The sequence below is a fragment of the Drosophila albomicans genome, chromosome 2L, assembly GCF_009650485.2.
Source record: "Drosophila albomicans strain 15112-1751.03 chromosome 2L, ASM965048v2, whole genome shotgun sequence".
Lineage (NCBI taxonomy): Eukaryota > Metazoa > Arthropoda > Insecta > Diptera > Drosophilidae > Drosophila > Drosophila albomicans.
Genome location: NC_047628.2, coordinates 3,610,586 through 3,638,036, shown reverse-complemented (window position 1 = coordinate 3,638,036; position 27,451 = coordinate 3,610,586). Strand labels below are relative to the sequence as shown.

General features: G+C 37.1%; 6 protein-coding genes across 6 annotated transcripts; 4 read left to right on the top strand and 2 right to left on the bottom strand.

Annotated features, from left to right (window-relative positions):
- Positions 1-1,635: 1,635 nt before the first annotated feature.
- Positions 1,636-16,498, top strand: LOC127565085 (uncharacterized). The gene is given in 8 exon segments (XM_052002163.1): positions 1,636-1,969; positions 2,624-2,705; positions 12,644-13,090; positions 13,159-13,254; positions 14,178-14,587; positions 14,644-15,063; positions 15,129-15,244; positions 15,247-16,498. Coding segments are annotated over 6 exon segments (1,683 nt in total). The 5' UTR covers positions 1,636-1,969; positions 2,624-2,705; positions 12,644-12,658; the 3' UTR covers positions 15,456-16,498.
- A 1,164-nt stretch (positions 16,499-17,662) lies between these two features.
- LOC127565293 (interferon-related developmental regulator 1) lies at positions 17,663-23,018 on the bottom strand. The gene is made up of 5 exons (XM_052003216.1): positions 22,120-23,018; positions 20,039-20,723; positions 19,732-19,975; positions 18,229-18,456; positions 17,663-18,159 (listed from the first exon to the last, which is right to left on the bottom strand). The coding sequence occupies exons 1-5, from the start codon at positions 22,151-22,153 to the stop codon at positions 18,076-18,078; spliced, it is 1,275 nt and encodes a 424-aa protein (XP_051859176.1). The 5' UTR covers positions 22,154-23,018; the 3' UTR covers positions 17,663-18,075.
- On the top strand, positions 18,551-19,704 carry LOC127565295 (uncharacterized). Its single transcript, XM_052003218.1, has one exon. The coding sequence runs from the start codon at positions 18,690-18,692 to the stop codon at positions 19,551-19,553; it is 864 nt and encodes a 287-aa protein (XP_051859178.1). The 5' UTR covers positions 18,551-18,689; the 3' UTR covers positions 19,554-19,704.
- A 626-nt stretch (positions 23,019-23,644) lies between the features above and the next one.
- On the top strand, positions 23,645-24,934 carry LOC127565297 (cytochrome c oxidase subunit 5B, mitochondrial). The gene is made up of 3 exons (XM_052003221.1): positions 23,645-23,827; positions 24,300-24,473; positions 24,536-24,934. Exons 1-3 carry the CDS (start codon positions 23,746-23,748, stop codon positions 24,640-24,642), a joined length of 363 nt encoding a protein of 120 aa, XP_051859181.1. The 5' UTR covers positions 23,645-23,745; the 3' UTR covers positions 24,643-24,934.
- Positions 24,935-25,056: 122 nt separating this feature from the next.
- LOC127565296 (cytochrome c oxidase subunit 5B, mitochondrial) lies at positions 25,057-25,868 on the top strand. Its single transcript, XM_052003220.1, has 2 exons — positions 25,057-25,375; positions 25,434-25,868. The coding sequence occupies exons 1-2, from the start codon at positions 25,180-25,182 to the stop codon at positions 25,712-25,714; spliced, it is 477 nt and encodes a 158-aa protein (XP_051859180.1). The 5' UTR covers positions 25,057-25,179; the 3' UTR covers positions 25,715-25,868.
- On the bottom strand, positions 25,783-27,451 carry LOC127565292 (tRNA (adenine(58)-N(1))-methyltransferase non-catalytic subunit TRM6). Its single transcript, XM_052003215.1, has 3 exons — positions 26,979-27,451; positions 26,293-26,923; positions 25,783-26,231 (listed from the first exon to the last, which is right to left on the bottom strand). The coding sequence occupies exons 1-3, from the start codon at positions 27,324-27,326 to the stop codon at positions 25,882-25,884; spliced, it is 1,329 nt and encodes a 442-aa protein (XP_051859175.1). The 5' UTR covers positions 27,327-27,451; the 3' UTR covers positions 25,783-25,881.

Genomic DNA, 27,451 nt, shown 5'->3' with positions numbered 1-27,451 from the left:
TAATCGAATGCATCAACAGCGAAGTGCGGCCCGACGATGCGTTACCCACCCAAACAAATCTGTTAGTCCTGTGTTCTGGATGCCTAAAATTCATTGCAATTCAAACGCGGTGTGAGCAGAGTCATCAGCACTTCTGTGAGATGCTGCGAAGCGATAGCTGGTTATGCAAACTAGAAGTCAATGATACTGAGGATGTCTTAAAAGTCGAAGAATTTGTTGTGGAAGAGTTGACAGCAAGCAATCAAGTGAATTCCAGAGAAAACAATTTAAAATTAACAATTTAAAATGCGAGATCTGCAATGAAGCATTTTCCAATAGAACCAATCTCATGGTGCATGCTCTTGTCCACAGCAATGAAAATCCCGACAAGTGTCCACACTGTGGCAAGGTATTCACCTCTCGTGGCAGCCTCACGCGGCACATTCAGGTTCATTCCGGCGAGAGTCCTTACAAATGCATTTTTTGTGCAAAGAGATTTACCCAGAGCTGCAATCTCGACAAGCAAGTGCGCATTCATTCTGGCGAGCGATCCTACAAGTGCAGCACTTGTGAGAAGGCTTTTACCCAGAGTAGTCATCTAGTTAGCCATATGCGCATTCATTCAAAAACCTTTGGTGATATATCTCTTCTGGAGCAGCATCTTTCGACTCATTGCTGCAATTGCTCACAGTGCGAAAGGCCAGTTCTAGCCAAAAGAAACTGGATAGGCGTAATGCCAATGGTCATTCTCTTAAAAGTCCCTTCAACTATGACCTTTGTCCAAGGAGTTTTCCAAACTGACCAGATCTCATGCATAAACACGTCCGTTCGAGAGACAACTTTTCAAATTATTTACTGCCAGAAGTCCGTCATCCAGAGTAGCAATTTAGCGAATCCTTCGGACCCATTCGGGAAAACGGCTCTTTTTATGTTTTCACTGGCGAAAGATCTCCATGTACTCACGTAGGATAACTAAAAAAACCAAATTTCTTGAAAATATTTCTTTTGTATATATTGCATCTATTTATTACCTCTTTATTGATAAAATTACATGGCGGCGAGTCTAAAATAAATAATTATACTTGTAAAAATATTTCAATATATTTGTAAATATTTCAAAAGATAAACAATCGATACAAAAAAAATATCGATTAGGATACATTTTAACAGACTATGTACAATGTTAAAAGATATACCAATCAAATGATTTAAAAAACATTGTTTTAATTTCGAAGATCTTTTTTGGTTACATTAGATTTCAGTTTCAGTAAATTACAAATTTAAACTACAACAAAAACGAACAATGGTGGAGAATTTAAGCAAGCGGTGTTTTTAGCATTTCAACAAACTCTTATGAAAGTCAACGGCATAAAATACTGTATGCTTTAAGCCGATGAGACCAATCTTAGTTCATGTTAAATATTTTTGGATTTAGCATCTTTTATTATTAAATATATACAGATTTGACGTTTTGCAGGTGGAAGACTCTGGCATTGTGTTACAAATTTTTAATAATTACGGATTACAAAAATTGTTTAAAATAACGCGCCCAAAATACGCCAAAATGTTAAAGCAAGGGATTTCTGTATTTAGTATATTTGTCGTCGTAATAAAGTATATTATAGGAATTTTATTTGCTTTCACACCCTGACAAACAAAACAAAAAGTAAGGAAGTGAGAGAAAGAACATTTTTGGACGAAAAGAATACAGTAAAAGTGAAAATTGCGAACTATATTAATAAATATAGAACGAATTAAGTTTACCAAAATAAAATGCGAATATTACAGCCATACCAAAAAACGTTGCAAAGAATTTAACAAGATCCTAAATACAGAAATCTAAGTACAATAAAAATTGTAACGCTGGTACTATAGTGTTGTGTGTGCGTGGTTGTATATGAACGTGTTCCCGTGTGTGTGTGTGTGGGTGCACTGTGTTTCTTCCTGAAGAACGAAATTGTCAAGTATTTTGTTTGGGAAATATTGTCAGGTGAGTTAATTATTCTTGTAAAACTGTTTATCAATCAGATATTCGCTGGCCTCGTAAAGTGACGCGTGCCCCTGTGCTATGACTCAAGCCCTAACTGCCGTGGGGTATTCTTTTCTACCTGGCGTCAGCATTACACGTATAAACATGCATACGGTAATATTCATGTGTATATGTGTACATACACATGTTTATTCAATAGGCATTTGGGGCTTTTAAGTTTTCTGCAATATTTGCACTCAGCTGGAAGGCGCCGTTTAGGTGCAGCTGCACTCAAAATGTACTCGGAGCTGTACACTCATACTATTTAACCTGTTGGTGCAGTTACAATATTTGCGAAAGTCGACCATATCGAAATAGAGAAGTTTATCCATTCCGATGACAAAAGTCGTGAAAAGTCACAAATATTAAATAAGGTCAAAGGGTTGCACATTCATCAACTAATTTTTGGATAAATGCTCAACCAAGGGTTAAGTACTTCAGTTTTTGCATATACGCTGTTATGATTTATTAGTGTTAGTGTATGTCTGTGTGCGTTCATTCGCATCCAAATTAGCTTTTTTGCGCTGCAAAGCTTTTATTGTGGTTGTCATTCAGTGAGCCTATCAAATAAATTACTAATAACAGCTCTTGCTCTTTCTATCTCTTTTGTTCCAGCTGCGCAACTCTGTCTTCTACTCTGTCGTTTGTCGTGCTTTGTTTTTACCTATTTACTTGCACCTAGAATTGTTTATTTCAGGTGCGTGTGAACTCAACAAAACGTTTATGACAAAAAATATATCCAGCAACAAAATTATAAATACCTTAGCACAGTTGTTGCACTAATTGCATGTACTAAAATTTGGAGTGTCAAAAACCTTTAAGATACGAAATATGCAAATTTGTTATTTATGGCAATATATTTCTTAGACAATTCTACGATTACAAAATTAAATATTAAATATATATTTCTATAAGTACTTTAAGGCTTACTATTTGCTTATATTTATATAGAACTTTTCTGTAGAATCTTGGCAGCTAGTTGTCGCTTTGCTTTGGCAGCAGTTCAACATCCATTTTCACTTTCCAATTGCTCGTCGCACGCAACGTATTTCGCCAGGCATTTCACTTTAAAGTGATTGAATCAGTTTAATTGAGTGCACTCACATGTGTGAATGTGTACTATATTTATATGCTTTTTACACAATTCTGTTGTTTACGCTTATGATTTAATGCAACGCTCGCAATTTTCAATTTGAGGGCAGGTCAGTGCAGTTCATCGTTTGCTCATCATCGCTTACTCAGCTCGCAATTTGGCTATAAATGATGCCAACTATTCATTTGCATTTCCATAACACGGAATCGATTCGCTCTTTTTCCGATCGTCTTTCACATATTATTGGACGCAGCGTGGCACGCGCTTCCAATAAATTTATTCGCAGTTTTCTTGTTCCGCTGAAATGTAAATGTAACTTTCATTTACATATGTGTCTCCCTTCTGAATTGTATAAAATTACCATGCTACCTTTGAGGCGCCTCCCAAATTGAAGATACTTCTTATGGGAAAAAAAGGTCTAACTGATTTCTAAAGCTTACTAAAATTAGTGAAATTACAATTACATATTATTGGAATCATACGAACTCTTACAGACAGACAGACAGACATAAGTGAGATTGGTATTAATTAATTCATACTACTAAATTTCCGTTCTGAACGTTTCCGGGTTTATATACATATCTCAATATGTTTTATTCACTGTTAGACTTACGCATATGGAAATTCTTATTGAAAAAACAGCAATACAATAAGTTCAAATGCTATTGTTCATGTGCCTTTTTATGTATATTTATTTTTATGTAGATGAATAACAATTACAATTCAACAAATAAAGGCAATACGGGAATATATTTTGTTAGATTGCTTGTTATTTAAAAGACTGAAACTTTAATTGCGGTTATGCGATATGGGAAATTCCAGCAAAAAGTCCTCAGAGACCAACTAAATAAATTAAATTTTTTAACATCTCTGTATGTTATGTACATATGTATGTATGTATTTGTGCACATACATCTGAATGTATATGAGGAAGAATTACCATCATTAAAGATGTTTTAAATAGTGGAGGTTAATGATATATGTAATTAATAAAAAAAAAGTATTTCAATGATATAAAAGTATATCATTAGAAAAGATGGGAAAAAATCGATTACAGAATGAATAAATGTCGTTATGCGATATGAAAATTCCAGTATCATAAAAAAATAATAAAATCAATAAGAAAGCTGCAGTCGAGTGTGCTCGACTCTAAGATACCTGCCACCCATTTTCAATAAAAGAAAACATTGTGGTGTTATTCTTAAAATTTACCAAATTAATACTAAAATATGACTTTGGTGCATTATATCGCTATATTATTACGTTTATACCAAATTGTATAAAATATTTCAGATTGTGAACCAAAGCAACTAATACAATTATTTCTTAATTTCTACTATTATCTATTACCTATAAATAAAAATACGTCAGTTAGTTTTTGCAGACTTAAACCGAATTACAACTGATATATGGGCATTTCCCAAAGTCGCGAACGTACGTTCGTACGAGATAAATTAAAAAAATAAAATCGAAAACAAACGTTTCCTGAAACTTTTTTTTTACTCTTCGATAGCATTTGTTTAGCTCTTTGGTTAGTGTAAATTATGGGGCTTATCGATTTTTAATTTTCATAATATTGTTAAAAAACATGCGGTCGCGAACGTACGCAAAATGGAAGTCGACTTTGGCTTAATACAGTAAAATGCAAAACTCTGCGAATTGAGACGGAATATTTTAAAGAAATAACTTTACTTTTAAAGTAGAATCATGTAGCTTTCTATTAAGTCTACTCCCAAGAAAAAATCTCCATTTAATTATATTTAATTTAATTAAGTTCCGGTCGCGAACGTACGGTCGCGAACGTACGATTTTTCCATGTTGTTTTATTTATTAAAATTTTATTTTTACCACAACTTTTTTTTATTAATAACTTCATATTTCATAAAAACAAACGGATTTATCTCAATTTAATGTGTCTAATAACATTTAAAAGCAAAAAAAATAAATTTTTATTAAATATGAAAAATGTACTGAAATTTATTAATAGCAAGAAAAATATGTAATAAATAATAAGTAATAACTAACAAGTAATAAGTAACTGCAAACGACATAGTTTTCAAAAACAAAAACAAAAAAAAATATTTTTTTTTTTAATTCCATGCGACGCTAGTAAAAATCGACATATGCTTATAGGTAAGGTCGCGAACGTACTCTACTTTGACAATCAATAAAAAAAGATTGGTTTGAGTAACCTCAACGATTTTTTATATTTAAAATATATATACTAAAATAACTTAACACGCGAAGTTTCATTCACCTGCTTGCACTTAATGCGAAGCAATTACAATAAAATGATGTTTTCGGTCGCGAACGTACGATTTGAACATAAACAAGAAGCAAAATAAAAATTAACAGTTAATTGAACATTTGTTCGCTCTCTTTGCATTTTTCTCTTCTTATTGGATTGCAATAAAGAGATTTGGTAGAAAAAGAGCAAACATATCATATGTTTTCTTTGTGAAATAATAAAACATAAAAATGCATACAAAAGGAGCTAAAAGTGAAAAAATTACATTTTTTCAGTTTGCAGGCAAATTTTTTTTATAAAAACAACGGAGATATGCTACGGATCCATTGTATTATGAAAATTTGGATATTTCTTTATGACATTATACAAAAAAATACGATGAATGTGAAGATTTTTTTTTCGGTCGTGGTTTACCATTTTTTGGGAATTGCCCATATGTAAATACTTTTATATCGACTAAATAAATAAATGCGTAGTTTTGATATTAAAAAATTATCATGCAAAAACTGTGAGCACTTACAGATTATAATGAAAACTCTCATGGCCGATCGTTGAAAATAAAATGCATACGAAATGCGATTGGAATCGGGTTATTTTACTACATTTTCTATTAATGAAAACTCTTTATTTGTATTATTTTTATTCACCCACGAGAGTATATATATAAATAAATTTTGTGTTTTAATAATGTCGCTAATTTTGATGCGTACTGTTGAAGGGTATTATAACTTTTTATATAGACATAAAGAGGCATCGCCGACCCTATAAAGTATATATTCTTGATCAGCGGCAACAGGAGAGACGATCTAGCCATGTCTATATGAAAACCAAGATCTCAGAGACTATAAGAAACAGAGCTATAATTTGTTTTGTTTGCAGGCAGATAAAGTTTGCTTCAAATTTTTGCACGCCCACTTCCGCCCCGCAAATCGAGAAAAACTGAATAACAAACGTTATTTTAAATCTAGAGCGATTTTTGGTACATACAATAATAAGTATAGTATTTATGATTCCCAAAAACTGTGTTGTGGAAGTTATTAAAGAAATACTTTTGTATGGGCAAAAACGCCTACTTACTAGGGCTCTTAGTTGCTTTGGCCGACAATCTGGTCCATTGTGCCGTCTATGGTATATTTTGAATGGTGTACTATATCGGTATACCAAAAATACCATTTGGTGCATTTTTAGATTTTTTCGGTATATTTTGAAAATAATACCGCAATATTTTGCCTTTATTAAAAATGGGTAGCAGGTATCTCATAGTCGAGCACACTCGACTGTAACTTTCTTATTTATTTTTTTATTGTTTGATGATACTGCAATTTCTTATATCGCATAACCACATTTATTCATTCTGTAATCCAACAAGTAAGATTTTTTTAGTATTGTGCGGTATATTAATTGGGTATATTTTAAAATTTTTGTTTTTGTTTTGATTTTATTCAGCCATTGGTTCCAATTTAAATGTACAAAAGTATAGCTAATGTAATTCTTTTACAGCTTTCTCTCAGATAACTTTGTCACTCAGAAATATTCATAGTTGCATTAAGTCCCCGCGTCTCGTCCTTTTCGCAATGAGTATCGTCGCTGTCAACGAACACAAACGTACACCCAATCAATGTAATGTGAGTATATATGGTATATATTTAGTATTATTAAATCTCGCATGAGTATATTTACTATAGTTTGTTCATTGCATGTGTCGAATTGTATGTGGAACAAAACATGCGATGATTAAAGCTTTCTCATATCGCACTGCGCAATCAGTAGCAACTAAATCGTATGTTTGTATAGTTAGTATCTATGATTGTACATAAAATCGTACTTGCGTAATTTCAGGTTATTCACAACGAGGTTATTGACAAAAAAATTATATTTATATTGATTAAAGAGGTCAACCAGAAAAGCAATACTCAATTTATAAATATGGTTTGTGATCGTGAGTTTTTCTCGGAGCACACAAATATCTTTTATTCCTAAAGGTTTTTTTCTTTATGAAGGCTGTACAAAGTCATCCAATTAATAGAAATCACAGACTTTTATTTTTCTTGTTTTGTTACGTAGTATTTGAATGCTAAAAGCACATTATTATTTACAGTCATTGCAATAGTAATAATTTGTTATCTTTCGTCACGCATGAGTCACAATTGATATACTATAAGCCCTATTACGAGTGTTATTAGAAAGTTCGGAACAGAGTTGATAATATAATATATTTGCCATTTATATATTTTCATTCACACGACTTACGGTTTAACTATCATATTCATTTGCCATTACATCGATGGCTAATTATCCTTAGTATATTCACTGCTAAAATATCAACTGAAATTTAGTATAATTTTTACCCTGTGAAACGTGCGACATGTGATAATAGCATAAATTAGCAGTCAGTGAATTTTCGCCTGTTTCCCATCTGTCTTCAGAATTTACGAGTTTCGTGTGTTGCGTCAGGTAAACACCTTTCAGTTTGCACCTGAATTATTCTTTTAATGAACGCTAATAGCAGCTAAACATCAATTAATTGACTCGTCGTGTGTGCATATTTGCATACAATATATCGCAATTACTTTTGTTTTTGTTTTTGGGAACTCAATAATTTTTAATCGTCTTAGTATAATATTGTGTTGAGGTATTTATTATGACGCGTTGAAAGCGAAGCACATTTTGTTTTAAAATATTCTATTATTATTTTAAATTCGTTTTTAGTGTAAGTAAAGCTAACATTGAGTGAGCATTAAATGAATTTATTAAAAGCAGTTTATCCGGTTCTTTAGTAATTATTCTTACTCAACTTTCCTTCCGTGTCTTTAATATCATTGATTACCCAAGAACAATTTGAATACTTACACAATAAGCTTAACCACAGTTCCGCCTCCTTAAATGTCACTTGTCACATTTAAGTGGGCGTTAACTTGAGCTTGGAAAGTTGCGTGCGGCTGCTTCAAAGTTTAAAACACTTAAATAATTTATAATTGTTTTGTTCGTTTGTTTATGATAGTCGTGAAGTATAATTTTATAGAGCAGTGTTAATCTCAATAACACGTATTTGTAATGTCAATAGCAGAAAAGAAAAGGCTTTGAGCAAAAAAAAACCTAGGACTTTTTGGTAACAATATCCATATTTAGGTTTACATTATTGATCGTTGTCACTAAGTGTGTTTGCTGAAAAGCTCTCTCCGTTCATTCAACCACAGACCCTGAACGTCAGAAAATCCTCTCAATCTCTGTTTGTCTCTCATTCTCGCGATGACTGAAACTCACGATTTACTCACATAGACTAAAAACCAGTCTATTGTAACTCAGCTTCAGGCGCCACAAACTTGTTTTGCTTTGTTTCAATGTTGTTTGTTTTCATCGTCTTCTTTTTAATGCTTGACCATTATTGAAATGAAAGAGAAGTGTTTATAGAGTCTTTGATATATTTAAAACCACAGCTTACTATTACTATAGATGCATGCAATGTTAAAATTTGTATGAACAGAGAGAGCATTTAAACATATTGTAATACTGTATCTCAATATCGATTTGTCTCGTTTCTCCTCTCGTTTTTCAAACACTCTTGGCAAAATTTATTTTTCTGATGGCAAGTGAAAAGTATTTTTATTTGACCAAAAGCGAATCATGCGATTATTATAAGGCCCCAACGAAAAACATGCCATAATTATTTGTATGTACAAGGTGCACATATCCAAGTCTTGAAGCTCTAGCCCGTAGAGTAACTTTATTTTTCATCAATTTCTTTTAGCATACAAATGCCTTTTGTTTACACACACACACGCCCTGAATTATATTAGTGTGTGTGTATCGTTAATTAAATGTGCTTAAATTGGTGTGGATGAACTGTTGCTTATATACAATGCTTGCTTTTAGGCCTCTGCATGTTATGACGTATACGTAATAGTGCTCTCCTAGGCACTGAACTGCTTGCTAACCAAACTTAACGCGATCGCTGTTACACTTCCAGCCGTTAACAGAGAGAGAGAGAGAGAGAGAGAGAGTAATAGAGAAACAAATTGTTAAATGTTACTTGCCTGTTTGTCTGTTAATAGTGTGTCACTTACAAATGTTAAATCCACCCCCATACAACAAACTGGCCGCAGTTAGTGGCAAAGTTAACAGAATGCCTGTCTTCCTCACGCATTGCTAGTGTTAACATAACAGCCTGGATCGCAACCGCAACAGGTCTCGCTCTCTCTCTCTTGTTTAGTAACAATCAGTATAAGCAGAGTCGGCATCGCGTTATGATCGCTCGATTGCGTTGCGCCACGCGTAAACGAAACTAGTGCGACTCTTTGTGCAGTGTTTGTGCTTGTATGTGTGTGCAGGCAAACAAGCAGCTCATAAATGCCCCATTCAGGGTATCTATAATACATATGCGCTTGTATACATAGATATTACACACACTCTCGTGCTATTGTGATAGTGTTTGTGTTTGTGACTGCGCTATTTATTTTTGTTTTTACTTTTTGTTTCGGGGTTCTTGTAATGTGACAAAAGTGGCTTTAATAATCGCAAGAGACTGTTGAAAAATGTCAGGGACGCTGCAGGCGTCTTCCATCGAGTATTAAAATAAAATAATTATTGTGATCTAAGCAACCGTTGACAACAAGCACTAATTGCAAAATGGTGGGTATAAGTATTTATTTACTCACTCTCTCGTTCTCTCTCTCTCTCTCTCTTTGTGTTCCTCTATTTCACTCTCACTTTTAAATTATTACGAACTTTTGCACTTGGTTTCACACCATTTTCGCCCTTACATTGCGTCGCCTTCATTAGTTCCGGTCTAAAAACCGTGATGTTCGTCTGCCCTTTGTTATTACACCGAACATGAGAAGGAGAGTAGATCCAAAAACCTCTAGCAAGTGGAATATATTGTTGTGCTTTGTCTTTGACTCTTGGTTGTCGGTGTCGTTGGCAAGTCTTTATCTTATCGCGGTAGTCAGCTGCCAAAGTTCTTCTTGAAAGCAAAATCACATAGACGCGAAATAATAAACATCAAATACTCGCTCATGGATTCACATTCACACTCACATTATGTGATTGCATTAACATTTTATTTATGGCTTAATTCCGTTTGTTGTTGCCAAATTTCGTGCATAAAAAAACTATCAAAAGGTGTGTGAAACATTGTTCGTTTTTGGCCAGCAATTTTTATTATTCATTTTCGACAAAATCGTTTAGTAGAAATGTATATATATTATATTAAAAAAAAAAAGATTAGTTAATGTAGGCGATTAGAATAAACAAATACATATATTAATTTCTGCCGTTCAAGATGTTTGTAATTATTACGCCTGAAAAAATCATCATTAGAGATCAGCACGACATCTTTCTCGGTTGGAAAATGGTTTATATAATTATTTTTGTTTACCAAAACAGTATCTAATAAAAGTCGCATTAAAGATTCTTATATCTTCGTCGCAATATAAATAAGTTGCGAAATCTCTGAATATTTATTTCTCTAATTTGTTGAATCACCTCAAATCTAAAAGCTTTTGAATTTTAGTCGCTAAGGCTCATTGTAAATATTTCTTAAAACATAGAACTTAAAATGCAGTCTAAATGAATTCTTCCGTAAAACCCTTATCTTAGAATACAACCTAAAGTAAAACGCAAGGGAAATGAGCGTTCAGTCAAATTGCAAATCAGTAAAAAGTAATAGAAATAAATATAATTATTCCAAATAATATTAAGGCTAATAAATGAAATTGCATTACTAAAAAGAGGCATGTGACAGAGCTAACAATATGCGCATACACATGTTGTACTTTGTCTCTCGCTCAGAAATATATTTTTATATATAACCAAATACAAACAAATATATATAACCAATAACAAATATATATGTACGTAAGTCGAACTATATGGCCTTAGACATATTTCCGAGCTTATATTCAGGCACACGTCCCATGCATTTCAATTGGCTACTCAATCGGCTTGTCCACTAGATTGTTTGACCAGTCGTCTCGTTGTCAGCTCAGTTTCAGTTCCATCATTTAATTGTCGGAGTGTCGAGGTGCCAACAGGCCTTTTCAATAGCCGTGCTCTCTTTCCGTCTATCCCCAGCTCTCTGCCCCTTTCGTTCGGGAACTATTAGTGACTTTGTTTGAACATATTTTGATTGATGGCTTAGAAATCGTTGCCGGCATTATAATGTTAACACAGAAGCGACATTTTTCCATTTTGCAGCCCTTTTCATGTTGTCGTTGTATCTTATGTTGTTAATACTGAGCCTCAATTTCCTGCTTTGAATTTCGACCATATGGATACTCACTGAATAAGTTCAGTTTTTAAATTGACTGCTTTATATAAAAAACTTAATCTGATAATACTTAAGAAGTTCTAGAAGAGATAGATTTTATAAAATAATTTATCTATTTAAACCCGTTACACATTGGGTAGCCTTTGAGCTGGCAGGAAATATATGTAACAGGCAGAAGGAGGCATCTCCGTTCCCATAAAGTATATCAACAGCCAAAACGATATAGACATGTCCGTCTGTTCGAGAGAGAGAGAGAGAGCTTTCATTTTTTTTCGACAGCATTCAAACTTTTGCTATGATTACTGAAAATTTGGTTCAGATACAAATTTTAGAAGTTGTTTAAGAAATACTTTGGCTGACAATCTGGTATACTCTGTGATATATTTTGAATGAGCAGTAGTTAAATTTTTGCATTTTTTTTGGTATATTTGTAGAATCTGGTTTTATTGAAAAAGAGTTGCGGGTAGTTTTCTTACTTTATTTAATTGAATAATTTGTCTATTTTAAATAGTATTAGGCATTCACAGAGTTGTAATGTTAATCGCATCCCAAGCATGTGGAATGCATAATTCATTAGTGAATTCCTTTTAATTTTGCATGCGATGCTCGTTGGTCAAATGTCAAGTGTCACAAAGAATTGCAGTTTCTCTAGTGAATACCCCCAAGATGCCCCTTTGTTAGCATTGTTGCTTCGGCAGAGGCACACACAGAGTCACAAAAATACGCTATGCTATATGCTATACACACTATATACATATATACCTATACCTATAGCGTATTTGCATTTGTTTTTAGCGACCCCAGTCGACCCAAATGTTTATTCAAATGACAAAAGGGTGTTTGCCGTCTCGTTGTCATCGCTGCCATTGTTGGATTGTTGGCTGTTGTGTTTTCATTTATTGTCTGTTATTGTTACTTTTGCTGAAGCGGACCAAGTTATTGGATTATCGATTCGCAACCTTGATATTTAATTAATTAAACTGTCATGCCACAACTAAATAAATAAATGTGTCTGATTGAATTTTGCAGCTAATTTAATATAGAATGCTACCCAGTTTTCGCACCTTAATGCGTTGCTCGAAGCGAGTTCTGCAGTCGCCGTTGGACGCGGTCAAGATGCGCAGCTCTGGACACAGCAAGGCGCCTAGCGGCGGCGTTTATGGACCCTTTACGCCCGACAGTGATATCAGCTGCTCCGGTCGCGGGGACTGCGTCAACAACACTTGCGTCTGTGACATTCGATATTCGGGCGATGAGTGCGACTTCGTCAATTTACCCTACTATGCTGGCATCTCGACCGTATTCTATGTCGTGGCTCTTGTCTCGGTCATCCAGCTGCTCATCTGCATTGTGGCCGAGTACCAACGGCTCAAGCAGCCATCGATCCTTCGCGCCTGCCGCATCACTACACAGAAGCTGCTCTACTTCATGGTATTTGTAGCGGCCTCGTTGCGAGGCGCCTACTTCACCACTCCGGTAAGAATTGATCAAAATTATAAAAAGTATTTCTCCATTTCTATATCATTTCTTCTTGATTTCAATAGTTGGACTTACAGCCCCAATGGGCCGTCACTCTGATGTCCGCCTACTATCCGCTGCTCATGACCTGCGCCTCTCTCATCGTCTGCATGTGGGCCGAGGTGAGTTAACTTTGCAGATGATGCAATCTATTTCATCAAAAGTTTTATATTACATCCCATTGACAATTAGTTCATCGAACTGCTCCACATTAGCAATGACAATATTGTTTGATTTTGAGATGCGGTTTAGTTGTCGTCTGTCTGTCTGTAATTGATAATGATCAATGCTTTCCGTTTTCATTTCGTCAGAAGCGTCCATTTTATTAAAATGCAAGTTATTTATAATAGTGAACGTTTCTCTCTTATGTCGCACATGATTCAGATGCCGGGGTAGAAATATAGATTTGAGTTGTCATATCTTAAAAATAAAAGACCTTGTATAGGGAATTACCCAAATCTAAAAGTCAATACACACTCGAGATCTCAACAACGTTAGAGATAAAAATAAAAGTGTTTTTTCTGTTTTAATAGGCTAAAGAGAGAAAATAAATATTTGTCATTGCTCACGACTTTAATCAAATCTAATCTCAAGGAATAAAAGCAACTAACTAAGAGTCACGAGAAGAGCGAGTTGCTTTAATTAAGTTGTGAGGTATGCCAAATGTTATCTTATCAACAATTAGAAGAGTGCGAGAATAAACAGTATTTAATACTTAAATTAAGCTTTTGCATGTGCAGTTGATTCTCAAATAATAAGAGAATTATTCGATCATTTCTCAAGTGTGACAACTGTTCAGTTGGGTGCAGCTGTACTCACTCTTTCAATTACAATTGTTTTTCTTCGACGCGTTTCCCATATCGCATTGGGGCCTTTGATAGGCGACCGCAATTTATCGCACCCATTAATTAAGTTCTGTGAGAACGTTTGAAAGTCGCGGACGTGCGCACTTGACTTCACTATACTAAGTATATACATATACTACTATGCCGAGCGACGGTTTACGTATACGTGATATTCAATTTCATTACGGCAATTGTTTCAGATCTTTCACCTGCGCGACATACGTTGGGAGAAATCGCAGTTCCTTTCGAAGAGCTTCCTAGGCTTTGTGGCATTCAACTTTTTCCTCTACAGTCTGTTTGGCATCGAGGTATTTAGTTCGCTTATTAACTCAGAGCGCCGCGACTATGCACACATCTTCAACGGCTGCTATGCTGTCTTGCTGCTCATTGTCGTCATCTTCTTTCTGATCTATGGCGTGGAGGTGTTCTTCAAGCTTCGCGGCGGATTCGTATACGATCAGACGGGCAAAATCCTGGGACCCAGTGAGGCAATCGTGAATGCCTCGCAGCTGCATCAGTCGCGCTTTGGTCTTCTCAGCCAGGCCATTATGCTCATTGTGATTGTTGGTTTCCTGACATCAGAGACGCTGGGTGACTTCTGGAAGGCCAAGTAAGCAACCACAACGTTACGAAAGCAGCTTTTATTAACAAGTGATGTTTTTGCAGAGTTCCCGTCAATTCACGAAACTGGCACGATATCATTTTCCGGATTGCAGAAATAGGCGTTGCCCTCTGGTTTCCCTGCTGCCTGTGGAATTGCATGGCGCCGGAACAACTTTGGATACTGAATCCACGAAAACTGCTTTCGCGTCAAATCGATCCAACAATACCCACCCTCGATGCCGACAGCAACAAATTGTCACCCGAAGAGGGGCAGACATTCTTGACCAAAAAGGATTGCTGGATATGCTATGACAGCGATAAACCCGAGCCGCTCATACAGCCATGTCGCTGCACTGGCGATGTCAGTTCAGTGCATCACGAGTGCCTTAAACGCTGGCTGGTTGAGAGCTGCGGCAGTAACAACGACGCCCAGCTCTCCTGCAAGGTCTGTGCACATCCCTACGAAATTGAAAAATCCAAAAAGTAAGTGAACCTCACTATTTGCTTTCACATTCATCATGTTATTAAATTTCCAATCGCATCTGCAGGCTCGAGTGGGATAAAGGATTCACCATTCAGCACTGGATGAAGACGGTCATACTGATAACGTTAATCTGCGTAACAGGCGCTACAGCCTGGGCAATCATTCAAATGTATGTGGATCCTTGGTGCGCGTTCTCACCGTTGGCGTTGCCGTGCTCATCGGTTACGTATGCTGCAAGTGTCTCGGCGAGAATACCGTGTTGGCCTATCAGCGAGCTAAGGTCAGCTCGATTAACATTGTAACCAGTTCGGAGATGGAAAAACTTCACACCATTTGCGAGGATGTCAGTGCCAGCACCTCTGCGGCAGCAGCAGCACGTGCAGCATCCTAAACCACAATGAAACGACACCATAAAGCGACTCACGTCTATGCCATAAGGATGCATCACATTTACACTTACACAGGCTACACACATCTACATATACATCTACAGACGTACGATATAGTTTAGAGCGCGTTTTATACACACTATTGCTCAATGCCACCCCCCCAAAAAAAATCTTCCCTGCAAACTGTGTACATAGATTTTAAGTAATTTAGAAAGGAAAACAAATATGAAAACGGTTCGATAAACGAGTCAATTTTGTCTCTCATACTTTTATTCCGAGCGCGGCATGTATTACAAAAAAAGATGAAAAATAACAAATTAAACAAAGCCAAATATTATATAATCTTAGATAATAAATAAGACAGTATCAATTAATATTAAATATACCCACATATATTAATTATTAAAAAGAAAACGACACAAATGTTTGAGAAAGTCTTGAGATTATGATTACGAGATCGAGTTGCCAATGAGTAGGAGCTGGAAAATGTATTTTCTAATTGAAAACAAAAAAAATAAGCAAACAATTAATTACAAACTAATTATGGTTAGTTAGTTAGCAATGGCACCACCCAGTCAATGTCAGTCTAGCTGAGCATGTTCGTAGTTCTTAGTTTACACAATAAGTTGTTGTTCAACAATACAATACAAAATCGAGAGCGTTTCTTTCGTTTTCACGCAGCACAGCTAAGTTTATTTGGCGAATATTAATTTAAGACCACTCACAATCACACACATATACATTTACATATATAAAAGATATTGTATTTTCATTATAAATTCAATTAAATTGATGATTTCATCAAGTGAACGCTGATTGTATTACACCTTAAGCATAAATACTTAACAAATAATTTATGAACATTTTCAACATTTATTTATATGAATACATCGCGCCCACACTTTAATTGTGTTATTTAAATCGACTTTGTAGCTAATGCGAATTGTCAACCACAAATACACACATCACAACATACATATTTACACTTTAAGCTAAAATACATTTTTGTGATAAACCAGTTAAATAAACATAACTAGCTGACGTAGCCCACTGAGTTTTCCTGTTACTTTGTCCTTATAATTCTGAATTTTTTAGCATATCGATATTATTCAATGGACTGGTCGCAAGCCACTATACATAGACATTTCCAGAGAAATGTATACCGAGGACACTAAAAATTATACATTATAATATGTGAAGAGTAAAATCTGCATTTACTTTTGGTAAACCCATATGATACGTGAAAAAAGATATGAGAATATAATTAAATATTAATAATAAAGCTAATTAACCATTACGAATACCAACATTATCACCAAGATTTAAGAATTAATAAGTTAATTTAACGTTTTCCTATTGTATTTTAATTGTCTCTGCAAGGGTAAGAGGTGAGAAACTCAAAATCTAAAATAAATATCTAGTTATTTTCTGATTTAGTGTCCTATAATCATCTATGAAATCTAGGTACTAGTTAGGATAGTTGTGCATGCCGAGTCATCGAGTTAAATACAAAGTTTAAAATAACAAATTTCATACATGGTAAATCAATAACAAAATAAACAAATGTGATGAGGAAAATAATATTGTTGCCTGTAGATCAACTTTATTTTAGAATATTGCCACGTCCACTTCAGTCCACGCAAATAAAAAAACAAACGAATATCAAAAATATATTTAAGCCTATCGATGATTGGTACCTTGATTCCTGAAAATTTGGCTGTGGTTAGATAAAAATCTTAAAAGTTCTTCAAGAAATAATTTTTAATGTTTTAAAAATGGGCAGCGGATATCTTACAGTCGAGCACATTTAGCATTATTTGATTTAATAGTAGTCTAAATATTTATCAAATATATATATATATTTAATAACTCAGATGTGTTTCGGCATATTTTCATTAACGTCCAATTTAAGGCAATTCGTAAATATATTGCAGCTATCTTCGAGGCAGTCAACTATTCGTTAGGCAAATTATCTGGCAATGCGTCAAGAATATAGTCAAACACCTCTTCCCATAAAGAATATATTTCCCAAAAAGAAAACACAATTTTCATTTTAGTTGTTCTTTAGGTCTACAGTTATACATTTATTTTACACGATTATCTACCAAATATATATGTATAAGTATATATTACGCTTACATAATAGGCATAAAAAAGCCAAGTCAATCGGCATCGTTGATCATGACTTTCAAATACAGAAAAATTGCTATTTTATTTGTATAATGTATATATTTTTTATATATCTTTGAACAACAACGTAAAATGACCTTAAATGTAAATAAAATAAACTAAATTCCACACAGTCGTTTATCTGGCACTTTTTTATGCCAAAGGGAAAATTCAATTTGCAGATCACATTACTATCTAATAAGTTCTGTGCTATGAGCTAATCGACTAAACGCTAACAAGCTAATGAATTTTCATATATATTTTTTTGTAGTTGCTATTAAAAGCTATTTCAAATTTAGTCACGAAATGAAATTTTTACCGAAAGTGCCTTAATTGTACAACTATTTGCAGCTTTTGGTATTCTATATAGGCCAAGTAATGATCTAAAGTGGAACAATTCAACTAAGTGGGGAGTTTTGCAACGTTGACCTTCTTCTTTCCATTTGATCCTGCTTATGTAAAAACAGCTGATCGCTTATCACGGTTCTTCCCACGCGTAATAGAGCGTGCCTTAAAGGCTGCTGCATTCACCAAATGCTGCAAATACACATAAATACATAAACGTTAATAAATTATTTATAGTCTTAATTTAATCTATGTACTTACCCGCTCCAATTTTGACTGCTTGGTCTTAGCGTTTCCATTGATGCCAGTGTTGGTTGGACGCGGACCCAACTGGAAAATGTCGCGAATGAATTCATTTTCCTGCAGTTGGGAGGTCATTCCAGGACCCATGACAGTGCACAAAGCCGAATATTGATGATGTATGGACCAGGCGTCCAGGGTAAGAGAATCATTTCCAAAACGTATATTGATCTCCGGTGAAATGTCCTCCTTTAAGGCAAAAGACAATTAATTTAGTAAGCGTTGAAAGCAAAACAATCGTATGAAGTACTAAACAAACAACCCTTTTTTTGTTAATCAAATAATTTTAAATCCAATTTTTACTTCTTCTCAGCACAGACAAAATTTTATGTAGAATTTATATTAACTTAAAAAAATCTTTCAAAAAAAAAAAAGAAAAAAAATAAATTCTAGTAATAAATTGTTCTGACCCGTATCCAAAAATGATGCTCTCCACGTACATGCACGATTATGTTCCGCCAAACGCGAAGAGATACGAGTTTATGACGCACCTTAAGGGTCAGGATGGCTTCGGTGGTGCTAAACTAATCGAGTGTCAATGCGTTGAAGAGGACATTATAAAACCCCCGAAAGACGCTGTCAACAGCTGTGCTGGCGTTGAATGGACAGGCATTGCACCGATGGGTCGCTTGGTGGATCCGCGTCTTATACCGACAGAACTAGCACAGGATCAAGTGGACAAAATGGCACTTGCTCCCGAATCGGATTGCTTCAAGATGCAGCCTAATCGCTTCCTCAAAATCTTGCGTAACGTTTACCCCGATCTGTACGAGCGCCTGAAATTGATGCCAAAGGAGGAGCTCGGTCGTCGATTGGAAACGAATCGCATGTTTACCACCTATCAGATCGATTACTGCGATGTCAACGAGTATCCCGAAGGTATTTACGAAAGCATGCAGCCAACTGACAAGGCATCCAAAATGAAATCGGACAAGCTATTGACGAATGCAGCTCCCTGCTCTGAGTTCCGTTCAGATGTGATGCGACAAATGGAACGCGAGAATACCACAGGCTACGAGCAGCAAGCGGATGAGTGTGAACAAGCCTATAAGCCGTTCAAGACTTCGTTCTCGGATTCGTCGCAATTCGTAAACTCGGGCAACAACTCGCACTGGAAGGCAGCATCAAGCACGTTCCGCAAAGTTCCCAACTTCACCGAGTACATGGACTCGATCAGTCGCAATGGCTGCATCATTATGCGCAATAAACTTCACGATCATTCTAAGTGTCTGGCGAATCACTGTCGTCATGAGGTTCGATTCAACTGCACTGACATGAAGCCTTGAAGAGATTTCTTTGACTTGCAAATCTATCTCAAGCCTGACTCCAAAATAGGTTTTTTGATGTATCGTTTAAAAACTTGTCTCGATGTAAACTCGTAGGTTTTTTTTAGTTGAATTCAAATTACGTAATAATAACCATTCAATTATCTATATATACAGTATGTCGTATTCATGGGCTTACCTCCAAATAGCGCAGAACATCACGGAACGTGGCACGCTGAGTTTTGCGATCACGTTTGGCACGATATTTAGCCGAATCGGTGGCCAACTGCTTAACGGCATCGCAAAGCTCACTGATGTCCTCCTCCAGGAAGTTCTCATCATGTGCACGGCCCGATTCCAAAATTAGAGCAATTGTTTCTCCGGCTGCCATGCGTACATCCAAGTGTGGCGACTCCAACAGTCCCAAGAAGCGTTTGATAGATCTGCAAGCAATAAGCTTGTTGGTCACAATTTCAAATTCAACAGTAATTGCTTGGATTACTTACGGAAACTTGTGTTGGCCAGTGGTCATCAGGGACACAAAGTCCCCAGAGGGAATGAGGGTCAAAAGCAATCCCCAGGAGGACAACGCCTCGGCATGCAGAGTACCAGCCTCGGCAGTAACTGAGATGGGTGTCTTGTCATCTCCACGCAAATAGCTGCCAGCAAAGATGGTCTCGAAGAATTGCATCAACTGCACCAGTTCACCAACATCCTCGCAGTCCAGAAAATTCAGCAATCCCAATGCGGTGCAGCACTTGGCGCGTGCATCGAAACTTACAGATTTGTCTTGCACAGTGTTCAATAGGAAGCTGTTCATGGCTTTTGACATGCCCTCTTCGCCGCCTAGTTGCAACACCAGCAACGGGGCCAGACGTGCGCCCCACACTTGCTCCTGTCCTTTACCACGACGCACACTCTTCTCCACAAAGTCCATCAGCGTCATTTTACGGTCCTCAACAAAGTCGGGCATATAGCGATGCATCAGCAATTCGCAAATCGACTGCAGTGCCTGGACGCGAGTTTGGGCCGACTTCTCGGTTGCCTGTTCTAAGGCCTTTTCGAATTTCTCCTCAAAGCGTTCGTTGGCCAGCTCCTCGGCTGCCTCCGAAGAGGCTGCCTCCGAGACATGCGAATAAACGCTAACATTATCAAAGGACTCGTCCTCAGAGTTCGAGTCGTTGGTGCGACCTGCAATAGTTTAAGAAAATGGGAAGACCTTAAAATAAATCTCAAACTGTAAAATGTACAATGGTACTAAAACTGTACATTGCTTTGCAAACAAAAATCCAATCAAACTGTGAACAAAATGCTGCAGAAATTCAATAGCAGTGCCACTAAAACAGTGACAATGCTCCCAAAACTGTCGAGTGAGTTCATAACCTGTCATGCACAGAGTTTTCGAAACCTCAAATCCAAAGATTTATAAAATGACTCAGCGGCGAGAGAATGAATGCAATGAAGAGCGAGAGAGCGAAAAGTGAAAATAAATAGATATATGTATATACTAAGGAAACTAATCATATGGTATTTTTCCGCTTTGCAGCGGTTTGCTTTGCACGCTATAAATACACATTCATTCTGTACATTTTCATACTGAGAGATTAAAAAAAGGAAGTCGCATTTTCGGGGCGAATAAGCGACCTTCAAATTATGTTGTGCAACAAGTTTTCTCAATTCTAATTTGTTGCCAAGGCAAAACATTCGCAACTTTCTATAGACAACAAATGCGTTTTTCACATAGCATCTGAGACTGGTTTTGAATAAGGTAATTTCTGACATTGCATTTTCTTCACATTGTATTGTTGTTTATTTCGTAATAACTAACAGCTGTTTATGAAGTGATGGAGTGAGATTCGAAAAAATTGTATGTTTTGAAAGTAGTTTGGTCAGTTTGCAGTACATTTATTTGAGAGTTGTTAATTCATGTTTTAAAAGAAGCACGCCAGAGTTTCACAATCATTACGAAAAGCTTTTTTCGGTATTAACAGAAGCAAATAGAAATACTTTTTAAAATTTGTAATTCACAGGCATTTGCTGGTTTTGCTTTTCGTTGTTTGATAAGTTGACATTGAATGCCCACAACACGCAACGCAACTGATTGCATATAGCAATACCCTAAATGTAAATACGAAGAGAGTACTTGAGACTTGTCATCGAAGTAGAGTCTCCCCACTAAAAACACTTATAGGGTGGCTCAGTGGTCTATTCTACTGAGCAAACATACTTTTCTGTATGTATTTGTTTTTTGTTTCTTTGTTGCTCGTTCGTTCGCCTGTTTCACCAGCTGAGCGCGTGCAAAGCTTTTTAATATGCCAGCAAAGCAACAAAAAATAATTATACTACTTATTTTCGATGATTGCCAAACAGGTTGGAAGCAAAAGCTTTTTTTCGAAGCCATCGAAATGTATTTCGTGCTATTTATTAAAAGTTTACATACATACAGATTTACAGATGACTAATGATGAATGCCAGAGCATTGTGCACAAAGGTCAAATCATAAAAATATTGAATTGCACAACAAACACCCACACAACCGACGCACTTTTGCTATTAACATGAGAAAAGAAATGATTTTGTGACTCACCTTTGCCTGGTGTTTTCTTATTACGACGCGGCATATTGTTGTTTTTGCTCCTGCTGTTATTGCGTTGTTCACAAAAACCTCGAATTTTTGTGCTGTTTTTGCTTTGACTGCTTCTGATCTTGATGGCGATCGTCGATGTACACACACAACACACGCAAGCCTTGTAGGGCAGTGTCCTTTTTGCACAAAGAGAGGCGGAGAGAGTCTCCACGAAAAAGTCTACACACGCGTTTGGCGGCAACACAACTATTGGCGGCACTCAAATACACGTGTTTTTCTTCGGGTTTTTATTGATTTTATGCGTTCAGAAATTTAGGTTAGATATTTTCGAGTGTTCTTTTAATTTTTTGGTTTGTTTTAGGTGCGTTGATTAAATACAAACAGTGTTAATCAAGATGCAGCTATGCAATAGCTTTTATGTTTCCAATATTGTCTTTGTTTTTGCGACTGTTGCTGCTGCCTTTTGTTGCACAACACACGTTTGCAATTGTTGATAACTGACACTTTACTGAACGTTGTCGATTCGCACGCGCCTTTTTTATTTATTAGCTTCTGCTGCTGCTGTTGCTGCTGCTGATTGTAAAAATGCTGCTCGATTCTTTGTGTTGCCCCAAATTTCATGTTTAATTGCAATTGAAAATTTCTTTGTGACTTCCTTGGCCTTGAGACAACTTTGCTTTACTGCTTTGCTGTGTCTGGCGTCTGTCGACAGCACAACTCGCAAGTTGCGAAATTAGTTGATTTTGGGTTTAGGTCGCTTGTGACTTCAATATTAGTTAGTGCAACTTGAGTTGTTGCAGCTTTTGCGAAAGCTCGACGCTGCCTCTTCTGGTGAAAATAATGCAAATTAATTAATTAAAGCACCCCCGTATTACTGAATTTGACGAAATTAAATGACACATTGCCAGCGTGACCGTACATTAAATTTGAACTAATCATATTTAAATAGTAGTAAATATAGTAGCTCAGACGTTGGCTGGTAACACTTTATATGGTATATTGTTATTTTCATAATAACGTATTAAAACCAGAAAGTTATTGAAGTGATATTTTGTTTTAATACCAGAAAATATAGAATATGTTCTTTACCTTTTTCCACTGCACCAAAAAACCGTTTTTTCGATTTTTTTTTTCGATTAGGTCGAATGTTTCGTTCGCCTCATGTAAAAATCCATATGAAAAAAAGTCGTTTCGAAACGTAAAAAACTGAGGGGCAGTGGAAATAGGCTATATAGGCAATTTGGTAACACTATTTTAGTGATGGAATAATTGCCAGGAAAATGTAGCGAACATATTGAATTTACTGTATTTTGTTAACCTAATAATAAATGTAAATCAAGAAACAAATAGTTGACAATAGCGTAACTTGGATAAATTTACAGCTTAACTTACTGTATATGTCGACAACTTAACAATATATATCAATATTAAAAAATGCTCGCTTGTAATTATCGATAAATTGACTTCAGAACCAGTTCGCAAACACATGAAACTGAACTTATTGAGAACTGGAATACACAACTCATGAACCGACACCTGCCCTGAGTCTCGCCGTGAAAAATTACGAAAGAATTCGGTTTGTTCATCGCCTCTTCACAAGACCAACAAATTTTTGCAAAACGAACAATGGCTTCTATGTGTGGACGCATGGCACTGCGTGCTGCTGCTCGCCAAAATGTGACATACCACTCCGTGCGCACTTGCAAAAGTAAGTAACAAATCAACCCGCCAACCACCCACAAAGAACGATTCCAACTCCATCGTTCGTCGTCACGTCCGCCTTGCCTGCATCCATGTGTCACCTGGCTTCAACGATCCAAAATTACATAATGCATGAGATAAACTATACAGAAAGCAAACTGCAATGGCAGCAGCCATGGTGCAACGCTAACTGTGGCAGCTCAACGCCGTGCAAATGTGGAGGGAGGTTATGTAATAGTGGCTAATGTGTCTAAATGTATCTTGTGGACAAACTGTAGCTACAAAGTTGCACTATTCACAGTATGTGGTTCAAACTGCAGGAGACATATACAGAATCGATATTACACACGGAGTTGCAATTTACGTTTGCCTTTATGTAACCAGCGAACACAGCTGATTCAATGCATGACGCAGGGGAAAGGGTGGGGAAAATAGGGGGTTTGATTATCAGCTTATCAACTAATTGTTTCTTTTTGCAGTGATGAACGATCCCTTGGAGCATGCTACAGGTATCGAGAAGCGTGAATTGCTGCTCAAGGCCGCCGGCAATGATAATCCCTTCGACATGAAGGTGTTCAAGCGCGGTGCTGGCACCAAGGAGAACCCCAACTTGATTCCATCGGCCTTCGATGCCCGCATTGTGGGTTGCATCTGTAAGTGCTTGTGCAAATTTACTTATTATTTGTGTTTGTCAACTAAAAAACTTCTTATGCAGGCGAGGAGGATCAGACCTACGTGCAATGGATGTGGTTGCAAAAGGGCAACCAGAAACGTTGCGAGTGCGGACACTGGTTCAAACTGGTCGAGAAGGCAGCTGTTTAAATGAGTTATTATTAAATAATTAAATAAACCAATTAATAATACACAAAAACGAACACAACTATTAAGCTTAAAGTCAACTAATAGCTGTCCAATAAACAAACATCAACCCAACCCAAAAAATTGGACGTACATCCATCAACCGGGCAACATTTATAGTTTTGATTTGGTTCAAGATCTAACGGCTAACGATTAAATAAAGAATAGCTTTCGATTATCACATAAGTTAACGATGGAAATACGAAAAAGAAGATGAAAATAAAGGCAGAACGATGCCAAGGTACTTAATAAAGAACCGTAAGGAAACAATCAATGTTGCAGATTAAGAAATATTTACAAACCTCAGACACATTTTTATTAGTTTAAAATGATGCTTAGTAGGCGATAGACTATTATTTATCAACATCCTTAAAATATAGCACTAATTCCATAATTTCTTTGCGAAGAGAAAGAACACAAAACTAAAAGAATATTGAATTTAAAAATTCAAAAGTTAGTCAATTAATATACTGCTATATTATTTAAAAACAGACGATAGATATGTCGTCGTTTATTTCTCGTCTGCTGAAGTCCTCGCTGCCTACGAAACGTCTTGTTTCGCAGTTGACTCAGCGTGGAGAGCATAAACTCGGTGGCTTGATGCGACAACTTGGGCTGCAGAAGCTGCTTGGAGCATTTGGGGCCAAAGCTGTTGTGGCTCAACGCGGCATAGGCACAACCCCGGTGGCAAAGAAACGTAAGTGGGGGATGCTGGTCAACAATTTGCTTGGGTTTAACTTTATCACTGCTCCCAGAGTTGACGGATGACATGGAGCTGGCCACTGGGATATTCAAGCGAGAGCTGCAGTTGCGTCAAGCGGGCTGCAATGATCCTTGGGCCATGGCTAAGCCAATGAAGCGCGGCGCAGGCAGAGAGAATGACCCGACAGTGGTTCCATCGGTTTTCGATGGTCGCATGGTTGGTTGTCTGTGCCATGATGATCGTGCGCCCAAATGGATGTGGCTGGAGAAGGGCGCACCCAAGCGTTGCGAGTGCGGCCACTACTACGTGCTCAAGAAAGCCGAACCTATTTGAATGCCATACACTGCAAATGGAGCGCTGTTTCACACACACATACAACACACATCATAGAAAATGTTGCATGATATTATCAAAAATTCGATTTATTAAATGGATGTGGACTGCATTCATCGAATGATATACTCTCTACGTAGTGTATAAAACACAATCGGTGTCAATTATTAGCTCAGAGTGTAGCCAGTCAAGAGATAGCCGCTGTTGCCACTCATGTTGACTTCGGGATGCGTGCGATTTGGAAGTATTTGATAGGTTCGCAGCCAATTTGAAGTCACATGCAAATTTGTCACCTTTCCAGACGCCTTTAGTTCCATATATGTCTCCTGCAGCAGTTCCTTGCAAGTGCTAAATATGACAATGGGTCGTGATGGTTTTACAAGAGGCAACAATGCTTCAACAATATTTGTTGGGTGCTCCTTGGCAGCCATGACGAGGTTATCGAATTTCTCGTGCATTAGCGCAGAGGCACGTTTGTTCTCCACTTGCCAACGAAGTGGTCCTGATCTGTTGTTTACTGAAATGAAGCAGGTTTAATTATTGATCACAACATGCTAAACACTTATTTAACTGCTTACAGTTGGGCGATTCATCCAATTTGGGCTTCTTCGTCGTGGGCTCAACTGCGTCAGTCTGTTCCTCAGATGTTGTTGCACTGTTCTCGTCTGTTTGCGTGGCATCTGCTGCCTCAGTAGCAATTGAGACGTCTAGCTTTCTATCACCCTGGTAGAATTCTCGCAGTACAGAATACAAATTAACGGAGATGCAGCGTTGCTGTTGCTCCAGGGGAAGTTTTAATGCCAGCAATGCTTGCTTTTGTGGCACATTTCCCGGATGCATGTGCACCAATGTGGCATCTGTAGCCGCGCCTATGGAGTTCAGCATGGCGGCAGGCAGCAAGCCATTAGTACCGCTCTCGTATAGTAGATAACTGCCAAAGCCACATACGCCGGAATACGAGATGATTTGGGAGAGCGTGTCCACTCGGATGCCCATAATCTTTTCGGCATCCTGTCTGTGGAATATATCGGCCATTAGCCGTATGCTTGGCTGGCGGATTTGCACAAACTCAAAATATTTCTTCTCCTTTTTCAAGAGATATTTGTCCTGCGAGTATTCGGTGCGCGTGTGAAATGTTTTTGAGTTCTCCACCAGCTTCTCAATGATCTTGCTGGACTCACTGCACTCTTCACGCAGTTGCTCGATATCCTGCAAAATCAATTAATAGACACATTGCTCTTTAATCCTCGAATCAATTATCTACCTCGGATTTTAGTGCTTGGGCTTCTCCATTGTCGCTAATGTCGCGATTATCAGCCCCGCTGCTGGAAATATTTAGCACATCGCGAATGCTCCGTAGCTCATTCTCGCTAACCAGTTCCAGGGTATGCTGTCGCTGTGCCCCCCGTTTGCCCGCCTTCGACTCCTTAACACACATCTTAAATGTGGAGCCATATGGTTGATCGAGCAGCGACTTCAGCTCCAGGTGCTCCTTGCCCAAGGTGGCCGTCGCATCCAGACTGCCAAATTTCTGCAGTTTTGTGTACTTTTGGCGTTGTATGACAATATAATCGCCCAATTGTATACTCGGTATGTTGGGTTTGCTGGGCATTGTGCTAAAAAATCACATAAATATCTTAACAGCAACAAGTAATCACGTTGTTTATAACGAAAGGCACCACAAACGCGCGATTGCCGCAATAATCGGAATATAATCGATTTAAATTATTACACTGC

Bases quoted from the DNA above. Each gene is read 5' to 3' on its own strand.
- LOC127565295 (XM_052003218.1), top strand. From the start codon at position 18,690: ATGATGCTCTCCACGTACATGCACGATTATGTTCCGCCAAACGCGAAG.
- LOC127565293 (XM_052003216.1), bottom strand. From the start codon at position 22,153: ATGCCGCGTCGTAATAAGAAAACACCAGGCAAAG. The intron at 19,976-20,038 runs GTAAGTAATCCA...TATTGCTTGCAG, and splicing joins ACTGGCCAACACAAGTTTCC to ATCTATCAAACGCTTCTTGG. The intron at 18,457-19,731 runs GTAAGCCCATGA...TTTGCCTTAAAG, and splicing joins ATGTTCTGCGCTATTTGGAG to GAGGACATTTCACCGGAGAT.
- LOC127565297 (XM_052003221.1), top strand. From the start codon at position 23,746: ATGGCTTCTATGTGTGGACGCATGGCACTGCGTGCTGCTGCTCGCCAA. The intron at 23,828-24,299 runs GTAAGTAACAAA...TTCTTTTTGCAG, and splicing joins CTCCGTGCGCACTTGCAAAA to TGATGAACGATCCCTTGGAG. The intron at 24,474-24,535 runs GTAAGTGCTTGT...CTTCTTATGCAG, and splicing joins CCGCATTGTGGGTTGCATCT to GCGAGGAGGATCAGACCTAC.
- LOC127565296 (XM_052003220.1), top strand. From the start codon at position 25,180: ATGTCGTCGTTTATTTCTCGTCTGCTGAAGTCCTCGCTGCCTACGAAA. The intron at 25,376-25,433 runs GTAAGTGGGGGA...CACTGCTCCCAG, and splicing joins AACCCCGGTGGCAAAGAAAC to AGTTGACGGATGACATGGAG.
- LOC127565292 (XM_052003215.1), bottom strand. From the start codon at position 27,326: ATGCCCAGCAAACCCAACATACCGAGTATACAATTGGGCGATTATATT. The intron at 26,924-26,978 runs GTAGATAATTGA...TTGATTTTGCAG, and splicing joins CCCAAGCACTAAAATCCGAG to GATATCGAGCAACTGCGTGA. The intron at 26,232-26,292 runs GTAAGCAGTTAA...GCTTCATTTCAG, and splicing joins ATTGGATGAATCGCCCAACT to TAAACAACAGATCAGGACCA.